Here is a 21,543-nt window from a genome sequence, read left to right on the forward strand (position 1 = left end):
TAGATGCCCGATTAAAGAAACTGTTATCAGCCAATTACACTTACACAGAATTAGACTTTAGAGCCTCGTTATTGACTACAAACCAATGTAAGCTTTAAAATCATAGAAAAAAAGGAAATGATAAATTATTCTTGGACTTATTTCTTGATTTTTCTCAGATTCTTCTAAATATAATTCGTGTAGGTCTGCGTCATCATACCGCGACTTACTTCCTACGTCATCACATGGCGATTACATTTTGTAAACAGTCAGCGGCAGTTCATAGGGAGGAAAAAAAGAAGCCATGGATGATCTTGTGAAGGTAAACTTTTATACATGCGATATAGTCGCGTCTCTTCTTTTGCAAACAAGGCTGTGAGGACGCGTTCGCGTAGTTGTTAGCAGCCAGTTATCCCCCTCACAGATACGTGTGTCGGTGCTGCCTACTAACGCCGTGTTGGTTCCTGACTGCTTCACTGGTCACAGTCAGGGATGAGCGGTGTCTGTGGCGCGTGACAGGTCCAAAGCGGTCAAAGCACGAGCTAAAGCGCGTGCCTGCGTGAAATTCACAGCAGTCAGAGTCACCGTGCACCTGCTACAGTGTCATAGCTCGTTTCTGATGACGGGACCTCCAAAATATCTCACTTTATTCACTATTTCATCCATCATTGAGCACTTGCTCTGCCACACCGAGTGAGGGAAAGCTATAGTCTCTCGTTGTAACAGTTACTCCATTTGTCTTCTTTTAGCCAGACATTTGGTGACTTTGAGAGATAAATTACACAAAAACAAATTTTTTTACATCATTAAAATGTGATTTCCGATTTCTGGGTGTGTTCTATGGGTAATATCGTTGCTTATATTGATAAATAGGCTTCAGCCAAATAGATTTATGAAGGGGTTACATATAACATAAAGAAATGACCTGTTTTGAAAGTATTTTTATGACTCTGCATTATTGTACCAACCTTTTGTTCAACATTATTATCAGTACAGACCGTTCTGGCCACTTTAAATGTCTCTATAGAGGTATTTTGTTATATTTGTTGCACTTTTATTGCTACACCCAAGGCAGGATCTTTCTTGACAAAGACATTTTTAATGTCAAGGAAACTTTTCACATGGATAAATAAAGGCTATATAAAATTTACATTTCCAAATATTGATTGCAGCTTCTACTTGTGACAGGAATGTGTTTTCTGGGTAGAAATGACCTTATATCATCGAGCTATGCAGACATGTTTGACAGATTACAGGCCAACCGGATATTATTTTTTTCAGCAGACAATCACTTTTGGGGCGAGACACTGGGTCAAATTCATCCCATATCCATTAAGATGGACTTTTAGATCAACCAGTCTGGGTTAAATAAATGAAGAGATGATTTTATGGAAGCTCGAAACATTCATGAGACATGAGAACTGTCTGTGTTCCCACTAAATTTGGAGGCCGGCACTTGTGGAATAAAATAGAATGGGATCATTCTAGTTTTTATGTTTTCATGTCTTAATTATATCGGACAATTATGTGATAATAGATGCTTTTCTCCAAAAAACAGTGTTGTGAATACCTAAAAACCTAACAATAAAATCTCTCTCCTACTCTCTGTTTATTCATGTCAGACAGGAAACTTGTAGACACTTATTATAAAGGAATGCTTGGCCTGAGACAAAATTGACCTGGATCAAACTATAAAGGCATAGAATATGTTCTAGTTAACTTAAACCTGACCTGTTATGCTTCCTGTTTTCTTTATTTTCTGTTATATTTATACCCTTACAGTATTAAACATGATTAATGTTTGAAAGAATGAGGTGAGACTGCTGCAGCCGAGTTTCTGTTTTATGTTTTTTCCCCCACCTTTGGGTCTCTATGGTGTGAAAGTGAGGAGCCATCTATAATATGGTTAATTTAAGCACATAGGAGCTCAGTCCACCTGCTGTTTGAACCCATTCTTTATCAACAATCAAAAGAAAGTTGACTTAAACTGATGGGGTCTGTTTTGTTTCAGACACAGAAAGCACTGATCAGAGGAAATATGCAAAAATGCCCTCCCTCATTCAGAAATGCATACTTTAATGGTTTTATATATATGTGTGTGTGTATATGTGTGCAGCAGATGTTAATACATAGTGTCATGTTTACTCTAAGATCAGTCATTACCCTATTTGTGTCACAAGTTGCAATGCATGTCTCACAGTTAGGATGTACAGTACAAGTGTACGCATGCATTTTTTAACTAATATGCCTAATTTTGCCAGAAAGTGTGTGGATGATTCACAAATCATCAGATATGATTCACAAATCACTTCCTGTGTTTTCTCAGGTTCACGGGGGCGGCGGTTATGACTCTGACTTCAGTGATGAAGATGGACAGGGAGAGTCCTCACAGAGAGGCCTTAAAAGGTCAAATGAAGGCTACAGAATTATTTAGGCTCAATGATACTTTTTCGCTTTATTCACATTTGGCTCAACTGAACTCCTGGTACTGTATCTGTGCTGACCAAATGAGATGGGATTGTACAGATGATAATATGAATAAACACAAGTGTTTTTAATCCATTTTTTTTCACAAGCTTTCTGCTATTATGTGTACCTTCTACAGGAAACATGAGGAGGAAATCTTACAGAAGCCGTTTCAGAAAGGTCGCCACTCTAAGGTGGCTCACCGCAGCTTGCACTCAAATGAAGTGGACAGGTATGGTGACTAATAGCAGATCGAAGAAGTGCTAATAGCTTTTAGCTGCTCGCATTTTACCTATGCACACTACAGTTAATGTCACTTCTTATGGGCCAATCTGATTAAATGCTCTCAGTGGATTGTTTTTTCTTTGCAAGCTATCACACATGATCTTGTTTAGTTTTTTTTGTCTTTTTTTGATTAAAAATGCATCATTTATATTTATATATTTTTTTTTGTTTTGTTTAGAGAAGAAGCCCGGAACAGACGAGCCCATCTGATATCCATGAACGCCGTATCCTTTCTCAATTTATCATTTCTTTCGGCTGTGAGTAGACGACGAAGAGGCTGATGAAACGTAACTTTTTAAGATATTAAAATGTGATGCGGTGGGAAATTTTAGGCTGTTTACAGTTGCAAAAGTTAACATTGAACAACAGAATGACCTTAAGCAGATGTCTCCAGTTTGAGCGGCACAAGAAGTTTGTCGGTGATTACATACTGTACTACGGGGGACAGATGGTTGACTTCAAGCGCTCAGTGTGAGTAATCTTACTCACAGTCAACTCTGGGGAACAGTCAGCTTCTGTCACTCCAGGCAAAATAATGGCAATATGTCTATACATCACTGCAATCCAGTTAATCATTTCATTAAAATTGATAGTTGCAGAAGTTGTTTTTCGGTTTATGCGCGCTCATAAACGTTGTCATTTTACATTTATTCCCCGTAGAGCCAAGGACAAAACAGATCTAGACGTGCTGCGTGAAAACCATCGTTTCCTCTGGAGGGATGAGGACGAGGAGGACATGACATGGTGATCAACTTAGTGGCATCAGTAATAATGAATTAGTTTTTTACCTGTTCAGTTCTCTTCCGAAAAGTCTATACGTTACATTAGAAGTTAGTTAATGATGTGTGTGCTGATTTTCTTAGTTGCTTGTGGGGTTTTTTCTGTGGCAGGGAGAAAGAATTGGCCAAAAAGTATTATGACAAGCTGTTTAAAGAATACTGCATAGCTGACCTCAGCAGATACAAGGAAAACAAGGTGAGAGGAATGGAAATATAATTGATTTCTTATTAATTTTTAAACAGTAATACAGCTTATGTAAAGCAGTTTCTGTATGATATGATAGCATTTTTGAATATTTGAAAGCATTTAAAAATTGTCATATAAAAAAAGGCAGTTTCACACAAGGTGCAGGAATTAAAACCTTAAATTACAGTTCAAATGAAGGTAGCACTTCATGATACCATGCTTAACCCCTGGGGGGTCTTGGGTCGATTTGTGGCTCTAGGTCCGATAGTGTATGCATTTTTCTAAGACCCCCCAGGGGTTAATAAATTATACATTTATAGTTAAATAAACTTTAGTATAAAGTTGATATAAAGTGAATGCTAATGTTAGCTAATCATGAGTAATATTCATGTTACTTATGTAGTTTTATTTATTGCATTATGTCAACGAATGGATTATAATTACAGTCTGACAACTTAAGCACACATGACATTTACTATACTGTAGTAAACTACATGTGTCAGTTATTACCAAAAGGTAATAACTCAAGTTTAACCCCTATAGCATGTCTTAGTAACACACTTGGGCCATTATTTCCCCCAAAATCTAACCAAGCAGCCAGTTAAAATCAAAGTAAACAGAAGGTAAAACAGGGAAAGGATCAGGACACATCTCCAGGTTCACAATGTTGTGACTGCTTGCACAGTTAGGTTCAGAATCTGTTGGAGAGACAGAGGCTTTCCTCTGAACGTCACAGCAGTTGCCTTTAAATCAAACACTCAAGATGTGATGGAAGTGCCGACTTCAGCTTTAATTCGGAGGCTTTTACACAAATGTTTTCATTTCTTTTATGCAGAGTCTCTCATATTTGGAGGATCAAAATTAATTGGACAAACTGACATCATTTTAAATATAAATATTGTTTTTAATACTTGGACGAAACTCCTTTAGAGTCCATGACTGCCTGAAGCCTAGAACCCACTGATGTCACCAAATGCTGTTTCTATTCTTGAGATGCTCTCCCAGGATTTTACTGTAGCCTCCACGGTTTGCTGCTTGTTTGTGAGTCTCTCTGCGTTCAGCTTTATCTTCATTAAACTGAAAAACATGCTGCATTGAGTTGAGATCAGATGAAACTCTCAGGGTGCTTTTGCACCATACTTTGGGTCATTATCCATTTGTACTGTGAAGCACTGTCAAAGCCATCTTCTGTGGGTCTTTCAGGCTTTTTAGTGTTGCTGAGCTGTCCACTACTCCTAAACTTTCTACTGTCCCCCTGATAGGTTAATGTTATTTTTTGTCAATTAAAATAAGTCCACAGATCAGTCGCATCTCGATTGTTTGATTTCAAATCCACTCTGGTGGTATACGGAGTCAAAACTACAAAAATTATGAACCAATTTCTAAACCCTAGAAATCGATTTATCACTAACGCACCTACATGCGCTATAAGATAACATTACAGTGCCTGTAGATACCTCAGCAATCAGCGTTACAAGGACCTGCTCCAGTATTCCAAAAAAGATTACACTAATTATCCCTGCAGTGTTGCCATGTGTAAAGGTTAATATTACCTAAGTCTCACTAATCTCCATAATAGCGAGCCCATTTTAGCCTGAAGTTGGGGGTATGATGTGTTCTGGCGCTCTGCTCTGTCTCCAGTGATCGCTGAGCCTTTTTGGAGCGAGGCCAATGTTTAAAACTGATGAAAAGTGGCACACGTGTGGCCCAACTCAGTATCTCCTGCATTTGTGCTGATGAGTTTTCTGTGCACACATCTCTTTTACGCTTACACCTCCGACATGACGCACAATACACAATACCTGGAATTATCTATGTTTATCGGAGGCACTGTAGGTAAATTGAAACATTTCAATTTAAAAAGTCCAAGCCGCTAAACACTAAAAGGTTGTGCACTTGATTTATTCACTAGTTATTCTAAAACGCCTACGAATAAAAATATAAAGGGCGAGTTGCAATACGTGGGGTCAAAAGGACACCACTTACTATAGATGTGTTTACATTAACAAGTTAATGTGCATGCACAGCATTTAATAATAAGAGTGCATGGGTGAATAAACACAAATATATGCAGTCCTTATATTCTCAGTTGTTTTTCTGATCCAACTGCCTTCGAAAACTAATAAGCATTAAAAGGTGGGAACAACACAGCTATGGCTTGCAAGCTATATGGATGGAAATGGATCTGATGCTTTAGTTGGTTTCGTGTATATGATTTTGCTCATTTATGCTCATTTAAAAAAATCTGTGCCCAACAGTTTGGATTTCGATGGCGGACAGAGAATGAAGTCGTCTCTGGAAAAGGTATGGCATACACCTGTTATATGCTTGCATGGTCCTGCTAATGTTGCTGTGTCGAGCACTTGCATTTGATTCGTAGTGAGAATAAGAAAGAGAATAAGCTGGAAAACAGCCTGGAGAGGTGGAGGTATGCTGCGGGGAGAGGAGGGATGCAAGTCAGTTGAAGCAACACAGAGTAGGTGTGTGTGTGTGTGTGTGTGTGTGTGAAAAGGGGACGGGTGCAACAGTCATGCTGCAAGGAGCAAAGGTAGTGAAGGTAGAATAAAATACCTGGGGTCAACCATCCAAAATAATGCAGAGCTCACAGGGTGGAGTGGGTGGAGACGAGTGTCAGGGGTGATTTGTGACAGAAGGAAGAACAAAAGGTAGAAAGAAGCCAAGCTGGAGATGCTTATATTTTTAAATGGGAGTGATCATGATGGACAAGATTAGAAATTAGGCACTTTATATTGTAAGGTAAAGACCCTACAATAATACAGTAATACGCAATATTAGCCTCCTAAGACCCGAACTCTTCCACGTCATGCATTTTTAATTTCTCTTTGGTATTTGGGCTGATTGGGGCCCGATGAGTGTAAAAACAAAGAATTACCAGATTATTATTTTTTTTACCTTATTTTTGTTTTTAAGAAAAATAAGAGCCACATATGAGGATATTCATTTAAAATTTTGATAGAACAGTAGCAGTATAATGTCCTTGTAAGTGGATATCAGGCCCTTGTAGAGCAAAATTGAGTATTTTGGTCTAAATAACCCACATATGTAGGTCCTAGGAGGTTAATAATGAACCTCAGTAATCAGACTACCCCCTTTGAGCAAGGCGACGGTGGGACGGGAAAAACTCCCGCTTAACAGGAAGAAACCTCCAGCAGAACCAGGCTGAGGGAGGGGAAGCCATCTGCCACGACTGGTTGAGTGAGGGAAGGAAGACAGGAAAGGCAGCATGTAGGATATGCAGGGCGGTGGTGGTGATAGGGTGAAGGGAGGAAGATGATCTGCTGTGACGAGCCCTAAGGGGAGAAGTGATCTTAAATTGCAGTAAAAAGCATACTTGTTGAGCAAAGAGATCCGATTTAATCAAGAGGCTGGAACCGAATCCTTATTGCATAATATTCTATGTAATGCTGACATAAAGTCCGGATTCAGGGAGGTGTTGGAGATATTTTAATCACTATTTGTGACGTTTTTGCTTGCAGTGATGCTCTAAATTCACATTTTAGTGAACCTCAGTGAACCATAGTGAAGTGGGATTATAGCTTTCTCACCCACACCTCACATCCTTCTCCACTAGATGGAGACAGAGATAAAGACAATTCACACAGCAGTACATCAGCTATGATTGGTGCTTCCCTTCAGGAGTCTCTCCACATGTCAGGCTCTTTAAAAAAATCTGCCTGCTGCAATTTGGTTTGACTTTATGGCTCTCCAGAATGGCGTCATAAATCTTTAAACGATTTGACCTTTCATCTGAATTTTCTTTCCGTGTTTGCTTGTGGCTTCCCATCTTAAGCAGCCGCGGATTAATCTGTCCATTGATACCCAACACTGTAGCTTTCTGATAGCGCTGGACTAGCTTGATGGTTTGGCAGTGGTTCCATGATTACTGTTGCTATTATTGCTCAGGATTAGTACAACACCTCTCTGTCTACCGCTGCGTTTGTGTGACAGTGGTATTTATAAGTTTACCTGGAAGGACAATAGCTGCTGCTCAGCAAGGGAGCCTGCCTTGACAGCTCATTAATAAAGTGAGCTTCACACACATACACAATCTCATATACACACATACACATATGCAGAGTCATTTAACATTTAAATTATTATTATAATTATGTTTATACCAGTACAACCTCACAAACACACAAACAGCGTGTCTGGGAAAGCTGACTAAACCAATATGTTGTTCCGGATTAAGACAGTGTAATCTTGGACTCTGACAGTTCAAGCCATGTAGCAGTACTCTACAGGAAGTGGGATTAGATTAGGTCAGATGCACTGCACTTTAGCTGCCTCAGCTGTGATTTGTGGACATTAATAATTACTAGAGACATGCTCCTTAAGTACTGTTTAGAGCATGGGACTCTAAACCCTCTCCAGTGAGATCAATACTAAATAAATTCTGTAAGTTGGGCCTGACGCCCCCGTTCAGACGTGAAGAATACACTGGTGCAAATCTTTGTCATGGATTGAGTGTAACATGAGTTTGATTTGATTTGTAAGCTGATATAGGGTGTCATCAATCACAGACACTTGAATCTTGGCAACAATCTGTTGGCGAGTCATCAACGTGAATGTTTTTGATTTATTGTTCAATTACCAGCAGTTCCACTTGGACTAAGTGTTGCTAGTCCGAGCTCGTGTAGTACTGCTTCCTGTCAATTAAACTGATCTTGTACCACCTCCGATGGCCACTTTTTACTTTTGCTCTGGCATGAATACCTTTTTTGGAAACCATCCCCTTATCATCGCTGCTTTCTGTGCACCTCAGATCATGCTGGTGGATAATGCTGACTAGTCTCCATCCAATAAGGTTGGATCACGAAGAACACTGACCTTTCTTTTCATTGCTATAGTGTTATATTGGATCAAGGAGTGCACAGTACCAAAAGGTTTCATTCTCTCTTCTTTTTGGGGGGGATCACAGGTTATCCTCCCACTGGAATCTTGCTGCCGATTTTTTTGAAGAATGAGATGTACTTCTAGTCCTTGCTGATAACTTTCTTTCTCTCATCTCAGTGCCTTTATACTTCTGAAAGTTCCACATGAATTCCTGTAGTTGAATATAACAGAAAGCTACAAATGTCTCATATTAACAGATCTTAAAGGTACTTTCTTGGTTTTCTTTTTTTTTTCTAAACAGAAGTTGTCATTTGTGTTTGGGAGAGTAGCATGAAAACTTCTAGAGTTATACTTGGTTGCATACAAGCGAGTATAACTGTGGACTGTGGCTTTCCATGGAGGGTACATGGACATGTATTCACCCTCTGCCTATGAGATAGATATGGATAGCATTGCAATAGTGACATATTCATATAAACAATGAGCAAAGTTTCAGAAAATGAGTCGAGACTGCTATGAACATCTTTTTTTTTTTTCGTGCTCTTGACTGCAAACACACAAGCATGAACCACTTGCTGTTCATTTTTAAATATGCGGGGCAGCCAATCAGAAGACAGTTACTTTAAAGTTCAAGAATAAAAACATAAACAAAATAGCTGAGGCTAGGTTGTTGTAGGTGGGCCTCCTGTCAGGGTACACACTGACACAGCAGGAGTTAGGTTTGACCCAGCTTCTGCTGCCTTGGAATAAATGCCACTGGTAGCCGAAATGTGAAGCCACTTTTAGCAATATACTACTGTCACACTTCAATGAGTGGTTGAAGACTGGCAAAACAAAATTAGGGCCAGGTCTGCGACTGCTTGCAATCACTGCCGTTAAAACCACATTAAGATGTTATTAGTTTGCAATTGATTGCATGCAATTGCTAACTTGACCCCAATCTGTTTATGATAATAGGGCAATGAACTGTGTTGTATTGCAAAAATCTGCTGTTTAGACACAGAAATTGATGTTTCTAACATTCAGAGTTTAGCCAGAAATTCCTCCACAAGTGTTATATAATATCAAATTAAAATTACTGCTGGGATCTGCTAAGTCAAGTCAACTACTGTAAAGCTGTTCTCACTGGCGCACATTGCCAATAATCAGCTGGGGTCAATCTGTGTGCGTTTGTAAATTAGATTATTTGCAAACCTTCACCAATCTGTCACAGAGAGTCACAATCAGTCGCAGTCAGTCTGCAACTGTTTTGAGACAAGTTGCCTCCCAACTGGCAACCTATGCAACTGTTTTGCGTTTGAAAGCTGTCGACCACACGCTGTGGGTGTTGCAGGCTCAAACTGTGGGCGACCAACTGATCACTGCAGCAACTTGCAGTGAAAAAATTCAGTGCAGTTACCAGGCAACCACAGATTGGTTGATTTAATTATTTTACGGTCGCAAAAAGGGTGCCATGACATGCTGATTTAGTTGATATGATAATCAGTTTCCTTTTTTTGGCTTTTCATTGTTTGGTGTCACATTTTTACTTATTTCATTTTGCTCTGTCCTGGATTTTCTACGGTTTGCTTATCTAAACGTTTGATCCTGCCTCTGCTCCATCTACATTTATTTGTTGTTGTCAGGTTCATATAAAGCAACTACTCCACCCTTAAATGAGCAAATTCAAATAATGTTATATACTATCCTACATCCTGGTGGTTTCCTTTCAATTTAAATAAAACAAAAGTGACAAGCCAATTTAATTTAAGGGGTGAGATCGTTTCTGTTGCTTTAAATGATTCCTTCGGCTCGGCCTGTGTTCTAGGCAGGCTTTGCACGTAGTAAGTATATCCTGCTGGGCTCTCATTTGCCAGACAAAATACATCAGCTCCAGAGAAGTAACTGAGTGTATTTTAAGTGTGAGAAGTGGAAGCTCATTATCCGACAGTGCTCAAAGCTTTCAGAGTTTCCCAGTCTAACAGCGGCCAGTGTCACTGTCTCCATTCCTATTGTTTCAAAGTGTGAGTGTCAGAGTGTACCCTACAAATGTCAAAATTTGAATATTTCTCTGTGTTTTAAAGAGGGACACATAGATGTAACACAGATATTCTTGTGCAGATAGAGTATAGAATGCTTTCATAGTACTTTGTAATGCTATTTAGTCTGAGCAGTGAACTCAAAGTCATTGTGGAAGACAGACCCCATAAAAACAAAAAGCAGGCTAAACCTGATCAAGCATCAGAGGTGGGAGTGGGTGGTCAGAGAAGCATCCATCTGATTCCTAGTTACATTTCCAATATTTGAAAAGTCTGCCTGAGGGAACCATATATTTTCCACAGGCTGCACTTTTATTGAAGGCATTTTACTTTGGGAATAGGCAAGGTTAGAGTCCTGGTGAGTATCAAGATTTAGCTGAAAAACAACAGCGGATGCAGACACTCACAGTGACCACCTGAAGTCTGCATCCTCACAGGCTTTTCAGTCACTAAATGATCTGAAGGGTCATTTTGAGTTATTTAAGAGTACAGTACAGTCCATGTACCTTTGAACAGAGTCAGCTCACTGTGCAGCAGTAGAAGCTGTTGCATGTGACAAGCAGTTTTGTGATGATCGTGATATTAAACAAACAGGTCAGCATTATGGGAAACTTGCGTATTTGCTTTTGCTTACAGCCCTGACCCTAAGAAACAGGAGTTGACGTGTATCATCTCTCTGTCTGTTTGTCTTATGGCAATAAAGTCCGCCTGCCAGCATCTCTTCATCTCTATTCATCAGTCTGTTTGCTGCCTCTTAGGAGTAGCAGTCTAAGCAGCCTCTCTCTCTGTCTCTCTGCTAACATCCTCCAGCTCATCTGGGTGGGGGGGACACAAAGGTGTTCCCAAGCCAGCCGAGAGAGCATGTCCTAGGTGTGCCCTCGCCTAGGAGGCGTCCAAGATGCCAAACGACCTCGACTGGCTCCATTTAATAATGAGAAGTACCGGCTCTACTCCAAACCTTTGCCGAATGACTGAGCTCCTTACCTTATTTCTAAGGGAGAACTCAGCCGCCCTTTAAAGCCAATTACTCGATCTCATTCTTTTGGTCACTACCCAGAGCTCGTAGCCATAGGTGAGGGTGTGAACATAGCTCAACCAGTAAATCGACAGCGTCGCTGTTTTCACCACGAGCGACTGCTACAGTGCCCGCATCACTGCTGGCACCACACCAGTCCGTCTGTCAATCTCCCGCTCCACCCTCCCCTCGCTTGGGAACAACTCCTCCGCTTGGGGCACCAATTCGTCCAGACCCAGAGTGGGCACTCCACCTTTATCTGGCGTCACACTTGGAGGTGCTAATTCTCATTCCCACTGTCCTCACAAGTGACCTCGAACCGTTCCGCTGCGAGTTTCACGCCACCTTCTCATGAAGCCAACATAGCCAGATAGTCCACAAAACACAGAGATGAGATCCTGAGCCCACAAACGCAGAGACGCTCCGCAACCTGGCTGCGCCTAGAAATTCTGTCCATAGAAAATCAAAATCCCTTCATCTTACTAATTAAAAAGTAAAAGAAAACAAACTACAAGCATTGGTATTTGTGATTTTAAGAAAAAGTTTTTATGGGATTGATGTGTTAGACTTTTAAGTGTGTTCAGTGACTTCGCTCAGCTGGATGCCTGCCAAGCCCTTATAAGAAGAGAAAAACTGTCCATGTTTGTGTTCGGTTGGTTGTGTCCTGTAAATAGTTTTTCATAACAGTGGTCTTTGGCCAGAGTCCTTTTCTGGCTGCAGGGGATTTTTAATGAATTATTTTTTTTATTTTTTACTGCAGCACCGCTAGTGACCACAGGGAAAAATGAACAGCAAGACTAAGGTGTGGTTCTGTGTGCAGCTCTGCTAATGTGTGTTTCCAGAAGTTCCACACGGTGCTAATCTAAGTTAATTGGCTCCCTTGTTGTAGCTTTACATGAAAGTGGATTGGATCTTTTTTGTCTAACCCAGCGCGACACGTCCGGTCTGATAGCAATCCCTTTGATAGAAGGGGGGAAAAACCCAGACAAATGTGTCATTTCGCATCATCGTGTGGACTTGGCAGTTATCCAAGAGTGAATAAAAAGTGAATGCACGCTAGTTCAGGTCACTCCCTTTGACATCATTAAGTCAGTGTTAATCGTGCACCCATCTGTCCTGTGGTAATTATCCGTCTTGATCTCGGGTCGCTGGCTGGTGGCATTATTAACCAATGACGTAGGAGGACCGGAGTTTCCTCTCCTAACTGGATTCATCGGCTTTTTTCTTTTTCTCTTTCATGTGGCACGTGAGGCTCACCTGATGTGTAAAAAAAAAATACCTGGCGCCTCTCAACAGTTGAAATCCTTCTTTTCTTTCACCAGAAAATCCGATATAGCTCGCATCCATCCGTCAGTTTTTTTTAAAAGCTTACCGCAGTTGGCTTTGGGTAAAAAGAAGCGGTGTGCCACCCCGGTCAGGCCACCACTCCATCACTGTGTATAAAACTTGTTTTATAAAGCAGCAATTCTCTCTGCATCCCAGTTTTTTGTTTTAAACCAGTTTTCCAAATACAGTACCAGGGACTTGTTGTAAGGTTTCAAGTGTGAAATTTCTGGGCCCAGGGACTGAAAACTATCAGAAATACGTTGACAAACTACTTCCTGGCCTTGATTGTATTTAGTTTTTGACATTTATTTGTCAAAGAAATTGCCTGGAAACAGATTTATATTGGCTCCACTCTCCCAGGGTCACATTTGTGTGTAGCTGGAGGGCTCCACACATTCGAACGCTCCATGTTGTAACCTTCGAATAAATCACATTCTTCTCTGTTTTACACTGAGCTGCTTCTCAAAGGGAGCAAGGGGAATCAGAATGATGTTCAAGGGCGCTTCTTTATTTTTAATATGCAAAGCAGAACCTTTTAGAGACTTTCTTTACACATGTTACGTCCGGCTTTAACAACAGATAAGAAATAATTTTTTTTCATAGGCATCGTGATCGTCATTGAGGTCACAGGAACAGGATATGCTGACATTTTCGAGTAATATAAATACTTTTAGTGACATCCTGACGTTCTCTGTGACATCACCGAGGAGTTGATATTTGTGTTTTGACTGGAAATTGTTGGATTCTTTCACAGGTCTCTTTTGTAAGTACAGTGTCTTCCCCTGACACATAAACTCAAGTAAACCTCATTTGAACCGTAGCCAGAAGTGTCTTCTTCTAAGCTGACGTCACTGGATCTTAATCTCATACAGCACGTGAAGAGAGAGTCCGCCCTACGGCTCAAAGTGGCCCGAGTCGACGAGCCCTGCGTCATCTCACCTGAATGTTTACAGAGTCGCAATCCTTTCCAGGTGAGGGCAGGCACCACTTTCCTTTCACGGAGTTAGGAATTCGTGCCAAGACTGGATGGCTCTGACGCATTCGCTCCCTCTGCTGCAATCTGGAGGAACCCCGGAGACCAGATCAATGCCACCTTAAGCTCCTCTGGGGATAACAGGCAGCCTGTACAGCGGCTGGAGGGAGGCCTGAAGGGATGAGACGAGGGGAAGAAAGGGAGATGAGAAGGAGAAAGGGGATAAGGAGGAAGGGGTGTAGAGATAGACTGCGGTGGGTAAAAGTGAGCAGCAGGGTTTGAAGGTTGTCTGACAGAATCTTTTTGGAGATTCTTAGTCTGTCACTACTAAAACACATCCTTCTTATTCTGTTCGCTTTTCTAGTGTAAAGGTTAGAATTTCACACGATAATTCACAAGTTGCCTGCAGTTTGTTCGAGCCCTCACTCAGTAATTATATCAATTAAAAATGCATTTCTTTGCTTCATGAATTGGTGTTAACAAGAGAGCTTACAGAAAAAAGCGGGCATGAGTGTAAACATGTGAAATATTCAGATTTGTACATGTGAGCTTCTTCACGTTCCAGGTCAGTTCCAGTGTGGAAACAAGCACTGCGAGAAGGAGGAAGGCCTCAAAAGCTGGGAGGTGAATTTTGCCTACGTTGAATACGGGGAGAAGAGAAACGCACTGGTCAAACTCAGTAAGGAAAAAAAGAAGAGAATTATCTCTTTATTTTATAGCCTCATTTTTTGGAAAAGGTGTGGCTGTGGCCCAGCAAATGGTCCCTATCTATGACCTTAGTCATAATGATCCCCCTTCAGGTTATTATACTGCTGAAAATAATTACTGTAGTTGGAGGAGTCAGTTAAGCAGGAAATGAAAGACTTTTAACAAGCTGGTCTTACAGGTCACGTCCAGGTTCTTTCTCCTCACAAGAAAAAATAAATCCCACTTTGTGCCAAATTAAAATTCATTCTTTAGACAGTCCCTATTGTTTAAACAGTAATGAAACGTGATTTGGCAACCCCAGTGCCTCAGCTTTACTGGAAAAATATGATCCATAAGGATGATGATGCATTGGTTCATGAGCAGAGTTATTAGGAATCTTTTTTTGTGTTTTGGGAGAAAAACATGAGCTCCACCGGGTTCTTTCGTGCTTTCTTCTCTGTAGTTTATACACAGATGATTCATTTTTATCAACAGCATTCCCTTTGTATTAGAGGTGGGAATCACCATACAACTCGCGATACGATATTATCACAATACTTAACGCATGATACGATATTATTGCGATTTTTTTAAAAAATATTTTGCGATATTTAAATTCTGCACATAAAGGTAAACTTTATCAATATTCATTTTATCTAATATCAAAGTCTCACACTCAGTCTTTCTCTCATTTCAGTCAGTTTTATTGTTGACAAACTGAACTGTTTGTATTACAGTCTAGTCCAACTTAACTGAATGCAACCATCTGGTACAATTATAGCTATTCTGAACTATGCAATATGAAAACTATGCAGCCCCTTCAGCAACTGAAGAATTTGAAAGTAAATTTAAAAATAATATAATTTTACATTAAATAAAAAAGTTTTAAACTTAATTAAAATTAAACATGTCTTAAATTAAAATAAGTAAACTGTCATGTTTATTGCTGCCAAAAAAAAAAGTTAAACACATTTGGACAGTGAAGGAATGTCAGGACTCTTGCTCAGAAAAAGGATCAACATGCTCTGACTCCAGAGCATGTTGACTTCAGAGAAAAAATTGTTTGTAACAAAATATCGATTTCTGCTGTCCCTGTATCGATACATTATTAGCAAACAAAATATCACGATACTACACAGTATCGATTTTTTTCCCCCACCCCTACTTTGTATGTGCGCAATACTGTTATAGGCTGCTGAGCAAAAATCTTGAGCCACCGCTATTTTCTTTATATGTAGCGAGGAAAATGGGTCCATAGATCTATTAAAAATGTGCAAAAAAGAGAGAGTTTGTACAGTTCTAACAAGCTTGAAAGTCAATATTTGGTGTGACCACCTTTATTCTTCAACACAGCCTGAACTCTCTTATTCGGGCTTTCTTCTCTTTTCTTTAAGTAGTCTTCACGAATAGTTCCCCAGGCTTCTTGAAGGACATTCAAGGCTCTTCTTCAGATGTTGGCTGCTTTTGTTCTGTTCTCTGTCCAGATCATCCCTTTCCTTTTGTCCAGTTTGATTGAATTTTTTTTTTAAGGACACATTGCATAACATGCTGGGATATGCCAAGGTTTAAGCTAATAGCTTCCAGCAAAAATATTACTACTTAATGACTCTTAACATTTTTTTATTAGATAGCGATGGTTGAGACAGAGGAGGGAAGACACGCAGCAAAGGGCCACAGGTCAGATTCGAACCCAGGCTCAAGTTACTGCGTCTTGAACGGTGTTAGCTTTGATCAAATTGTGTCATTTTTGCTTTTTTTCATCAATTCGACTAAGGAAATGACAATTAGTTATGTGTTTTTGCGACGGGATACATATTTAACAATTTTAAATCTGTCCTTTGATAAAGCTGTGTGTCATGTATAGGTACTAATATTGGTCCATCGGTTGGGTGAGGTGACTTTTCCCACATGGGAATTATTCAGAGTTCAGTGTTAAATTGCTTGAAAAAAAACAAACGTTCCTCTGGAAATGGAAGCTTCTTGGAAGCCAAATATAAAGAAATGAAGGGTGACTCAAGACTTTTGAAGACTCAGCACTGCATATGAATCAGGTTGAACATTTTCTAAGTGTACACCGGGGTGATGCTGCAGTTACTGTATCTTCTATAGAAGCATCATTTTCAACCACTAGTAGTTACAAAAAGTGTGAGCATTAACACAGAAGCACCCTGACACTGTCACTATAATAACAATCGCAGGAGTAACAGTGGATCTATTTTTAGAGCCGCTACAATAGATGTGAATATGTCGTGTTGTTTCTGTTCTAGGACTTTGCCCTGAATGTTCTTTCAAACTCAACTACCATCACAAGTAAGCCGACTTTCACTTCGCCTTTTTCATGAACATGTAGCTCTGTTTGCCCGTGAAGACTGATTTCTGAGAGTGCGCTCGTCTGCTAAAAGTAGGCCAGGTCACCATGGACAGTCAGCACGTGTTGTTTTGTTGCTTGCAGAGGTTTAGAATTCAAAACATGATTCATATCTCCTGTCTGACCTTACCAGAGTGTCATGATTTTATCACAGTTTTTTGAATCTGGAAGCAGCTGTGTGCATTATAGCGTCGCTTTAGCTGCTGAAGGATGGCTGGAAGTCTTGTATTAGATGTTTTCATTAAAGCCGCAGTTTACTCGTGTTTTGGATGTGCCATTCAACCCACACGAAGGGTTTCACGTAATAGCATTTGAAACAGTGACTTGGCTGATGGCTTGGTCAATTTGTGATTCTGTTCAGGAGGAAGGAGGTGAAAGCAAAACCAAAGACTGAAATGCTCTTGGATCAGAACCAGAAGCCAGCGAAAGCAAAAGCAAAGAAGAAAAAGAGATCGTCGTCACATTCGAAGAAGCACAAACACAAGAAGCACCGAGGTAAAACTCCTCTGCTCTTCTTTCTGAATAAACGTTCCTTTAGAACAGTAATAGGATGAAAAAAATACCCTTGGGAGCAACCTTGTTTGCATTATGTTCTTCGAAATTATGTAATACCAACTTTTCTTTTGTGTTTGACATTTAGTTTTTTTTGTTGTTGCCATAATTTCCATTTGATCTCATCTTATTTTATTACAAGAGCTCCAAGCTTTAAAACTGCTATTATTTGTTCTGTTTTTTCCTCTTTCACTAAATTGTTTGTGCAGCAAAAACATTCATAACTAAAAACATACAGTTTATCCTCCCCCACCACATTAAACTGGAAGTACTGCACCCATAGGTGGTGCTGTAGGAGTCAGGTTTATGTTTTTAGCAATTATGCAAAATGTGTTGCCAGCAGGGAAGTTGCATGCAGAGTGCCCTCTGGTGGACAGAATGTGCAATGTTAACGCTCATAACACAGTTGAAGGGTGTCTCTCCACTGTGGGGCCAACAGTGTGGCAAGTCATGCACATAGTATTTTTAAAGTGTTCATTAAGGTCAGCAAAGGCCGGTAGCTGTGACTCTGATCGTTGCCTCTCTGTGTTTCTCTATAGATCGCTCCACCTCTTCCAGCAGCTCAGAGGAATTGCAAAACTCGGATAAAGGTAATGTCACGATGGCCTGATGCACACAGACCCACAAACGCATTTTTAAAAAGATGTAGGGATGCACAGATCCCTAAACCTTTAGGTGAAATTTGCCATTTTGACATTATGATAGGTCACCTATCTTACATATCTTTTAATTTTTTCCAAATTTCAAATAGCTCTTCAATGTTGGAATCTGAGTTTATGATCTCCTTCATCTGAGCGCTGAACTGAAACTCTCCTCCAAACTTCTGCAGTGAAAGCACCCTGACACTCCCATAATTCCTGTAGTTAATGTTGTAACAGATAGCAGATCCGTGTTTTTCTCAGCATGCTTTTTGTCTCCGTTCTTTCTTTCTTTTTTCTTTTTCTTGTTTTTTTTTTTTTAACTTTACTGGAAACAGCATGAAGTGAGGTATGACTTTGCCCCCTTGTCCCTGTTCTGTTTGTTCAGCCAAGGTCTGGCTGGATAAATGTGTTGGTAGGTGGAGGTGTACACTCTGAGGTTATGTCACTGAGTTCCACATGCAGGTCCATACACAAAAACTCTTATGCTTTCTTTCTGCATCACACATGCTCAAAGCAATTGTATAAGGTTGGAGAAGATTAAATTTCCGACTCTGGTATTTAGTGTAATGTATAAGCAGCACTTTCAAAGAGGGGGGGAGAGATTTTTAATATCAGGGAAGCACTTTGTGCCCTAGAAACTTTATATTAATGCCAGGGAAAATGAATGGAAAAATATGCTGCTTTGGCCCAGTATAGCATCACATAATTAGTGGCTTATGCTGATAACATATTTGTCTACTACAACCTGCCAAAACTTGTTTCTGAATAAATTTGTGAAGGAGGAAATAGGCCACGTTCTTGAAGAAGAACTATTTTGTTTCTGCAGGGTTTAGAGTTTACTTCCTAAACATTCACTGGTTGATCAGAGGCTATATGAGTGACAAATTAAAGGAAAACATCAACTCTTTATATTTTATATTTATATTTATATTAATAAAGGGTTTCAGTGGGTGTGTTATGCGCATGATGGAGGTGATTTGGGTCAAAACACTCCACTCCTCTAACTGAGGTCTTTCTCTATTTAAAGACCTAAAGAGGTGATCGTGGCTCAAGAGTTTGGAGTTTGCCTTGTAATCGGAAGGTTGCCGGTTCGAGCCCCAGCTCAGACAGTCTCGGTCGTTGTGTCCTTGGGCAAGACACTTCACCCGTTGCCTACTGGTGGTCAGAGTGTCCAAAGGTGCAAAGGTTACCGGTTGACCCAGTTTTTCTTTGCTGTGAGTGCGACTGACTGCTCTCTGAAACTCTCCTACTAGACTCTGACGCTGGGGATGAGCCAGAGGACCAATCAGAAGGCGACCACTGGCGAGGACCTGCCCCTGCAGTGGAGGAAAAGTCGAGGTGAGGTTAACAGTTAGTGCTCGTTTTAAGCTTCCCGTTTGTCACAGTTACATGGGTTACTGCTGTCTATATAGCACTATGAGAGCTGCTTGCACACACTGCGTAAAGCTGCTCACAAAATCTTGAACACGTTTATGTCAACTTCCACCGAGCTTTGATAGGATAATGATGGTAATGCTTCTGAGCCATTTCACTGGCAGCAAATGGCTTATTACTCGAAATATTGGCTGTGCTAGTTTGGGTTTTATAATCCGTGGAATGAATATTATTGATGTTATTATAAAATAACGTCAGGGAGAACATAAAGACCTGCCTCTTACAAATCTGACATTCGTATAGATTGGGTTCTACTTTCAGTCAAGAAAGCGATAGTGAGTAACTTAAGTGCATTTCAGGTCTGTTTGCTTTGTTTAAAAATGTTCAGTCTCTCTTGCTTCTGCCCCTCACTGTGTATTTGTTTGTGTTCTGGATCAGTGTTGTCAACATCATTTTATGCTGTATAGAGAACTGACACTGACCGAGTTATGCTGGGGTCCCCCCATAAGAAGCATCTAACAGTTTGTGTCAGTATCATGCATGACAGGAACTTACATTTCTGTGTTTTGCTTGTTGTGTCTCTTCAGGGAGGAAGAGTTTGATGAGTACTTTGAAGACATGTTTCTTTGAATCCGCTGGAATCAGTGGCTTCCCTGCTGCGACTACACTTCTGTGTCTTCTGAATACTTAAAGGTGTTCTGTTTGAGTCTTGACTGTATGTAGGTTTATTTCACTGCGAGTTCCATTACTGCCAATGAAATAAACATCGTGTTTACATGGCCTGTCCCTGTCACCTTCTCTTTATATCTGTTTTTGTTTTTAATGTTGCAAATTTTACCATTTTAATGTCCCTTTTTACGACCCAGCACATACAGGAAATGCTCTTTTTCTTTCCAGCCGTGGAGCTTGCCCCTTGCTTATGATGCATAACTTAATTAAGTCTTAATTCAATAACCTTGTCCCTAAGTCCCATTTGCAACTAAACCTGCATATATGATTGTTTTGTGAAGTGTTGCATAAGAGTCAAACCTTCTGCTCCTTAAAAAAAAAAGGATTATCTTTAACTGCAGAGGGGAACTACATGTTGCTGGGGATTAAAGACCTTGGCTTAAATAAAGACAATTACCACATACTGCTCTGTCTGTGTCCTTTTTTACTTTCTGCTTTCTCGGGAGCACTCTTTCACTGTGTGATTCATGGCAATGTAAGCTAACAGGTAGTTAAGTACAGTCCACTGAGCAATAACAGCTTGTTTTGGAGTTTAGGCAGGATGCGATTCAGCCTGCAGCTACACTTGTACACCTTTTCAGCTGATCAATTGTGCTGTCAAAGTCCGTTTTCTTGGATATGTTGCTTATGTTTTTCCCTCGTGATTTAGAAGTTGAAAAGTAGCACCAATTTTTCGCTCTCATTGAAGAACCCAGAAAAAGTCTAGTCTGTATTCAAGTCCAAGTTTCCACAAAATAGATTCTCCTCAAACTAGATATTGGTTACTTGTGTCTTAACATCAGCTGAATCTCAGCCATCCGAGTTATAATAAGACACTAACTTTTTATTCCAGTAGAGGTGGACTGTGAAGAGAGTTGCACTCGCCGACCTCTAAACTCTCCGGGGATCGAAGGGTCGCGTTGGCGCAGAAGCGTGCGGCGAAATGATAAATTACTGCTCTGTGTTTCATGTCACATATTTCACATTGTCAGTTGAGGCCTCAGCAGCATCCTGTCCTCTCTATGCAACGCACACGCTGGATTGCACTGCTGCAGCCGCTTTTAATTGTGTTATTTTCCTACACTTCAATGTGCAATTTCCAGCTTTCTCCAGGCGGAATTTGCACACAGCAGGTCACAGGCACAACACTGAGCAGAAAAGTGAGATGGTACTGAATCGGGCAGGGATCACAACCAATCCACTGATCCTCTTTCCCCAATGGCTCATCCAGCTTTGGAGCCTCTAAGATCCCCCGGTGATATATGGCTTTCCGACGAGCACTGTCGCAGCTAAGCCCAGAGGATCTCAGGTTCACTCTCTGCCTGTGT

At 40.4% G+C, this 21,543-nt stretch overlaps 1 protein-coding gene across 1 annotated transcript; it reads left to right on the plus strand.

The window, feature by feature from the left end:
• Positions 1-210: 210 nt before the first annotated feature.
• On the plus strand, positions 211-20,639 carry fra10ac1 (FRA10A associated CGG repeat 1). Its single transcript, XM_026163083.1, has 14 exons — positions 211-301; positions 2,306-2,385; positions 2,585-2,677; positions 2,909-2,954; positions 3,125-3,201; positions 3,391-3,474; positions 3,621-3,705; positions 5,955-6,000; positions 14,451-14,564; positions 16,840-16,882; positions 17,302-17,435; positions 18,032-18,082; positions 19,387-19,471; positions 20,095-20,639. The coding sequence occupies exons 1-14, from the start codon at positions 284-286 to the stop codon at positions 20,135-20,137; spliced, it is 999 nt and encodes a 332-aa protein (XP_026018868.1). The 5' UTR covers positions 211-283; the 3' UTR covers positions 20,138-20,639.
• The last annotated feature ends 904 nt before the right edge of the window (positions 20,640-21,543 follow it).

The sequence above is a fragment of the Astatotilapia calliptera genome, chromosome 3, assembly GCF_900246225.1.
Source record: "Astatotilapia calliptera chromosome 3, fAstCal1.2, whole genome shotgun sequence".
Taxonomy (NCBI): domain Eukaryota; kingdom Metazoa; phylum Chordata; class Actinopteri; order Cichliformes; family Cichlidae; genus Astatotilapia; species Astatotilapia calliptera.

Excerpts from the sequence above, each read along its gene's own strand:
- fra10ac1 (XM_026163083.1), top strand. Across the intron at positions 3,475-3,620 it reads GACGAGGAGGACATGACATG|GGAGAAAGAATTGGCCAAAA; the intron begins GTGATCAACTTA and ends TTTCTGTGGCAG. Across the intron at positions 6,001-14,450 it reads TGAAGTCGTCTCTGGAAAAG|GTCAGTTCCAGTGTGGAAAC; the intron begins GTATGGCATACA and ends TTCACGTTCCAG.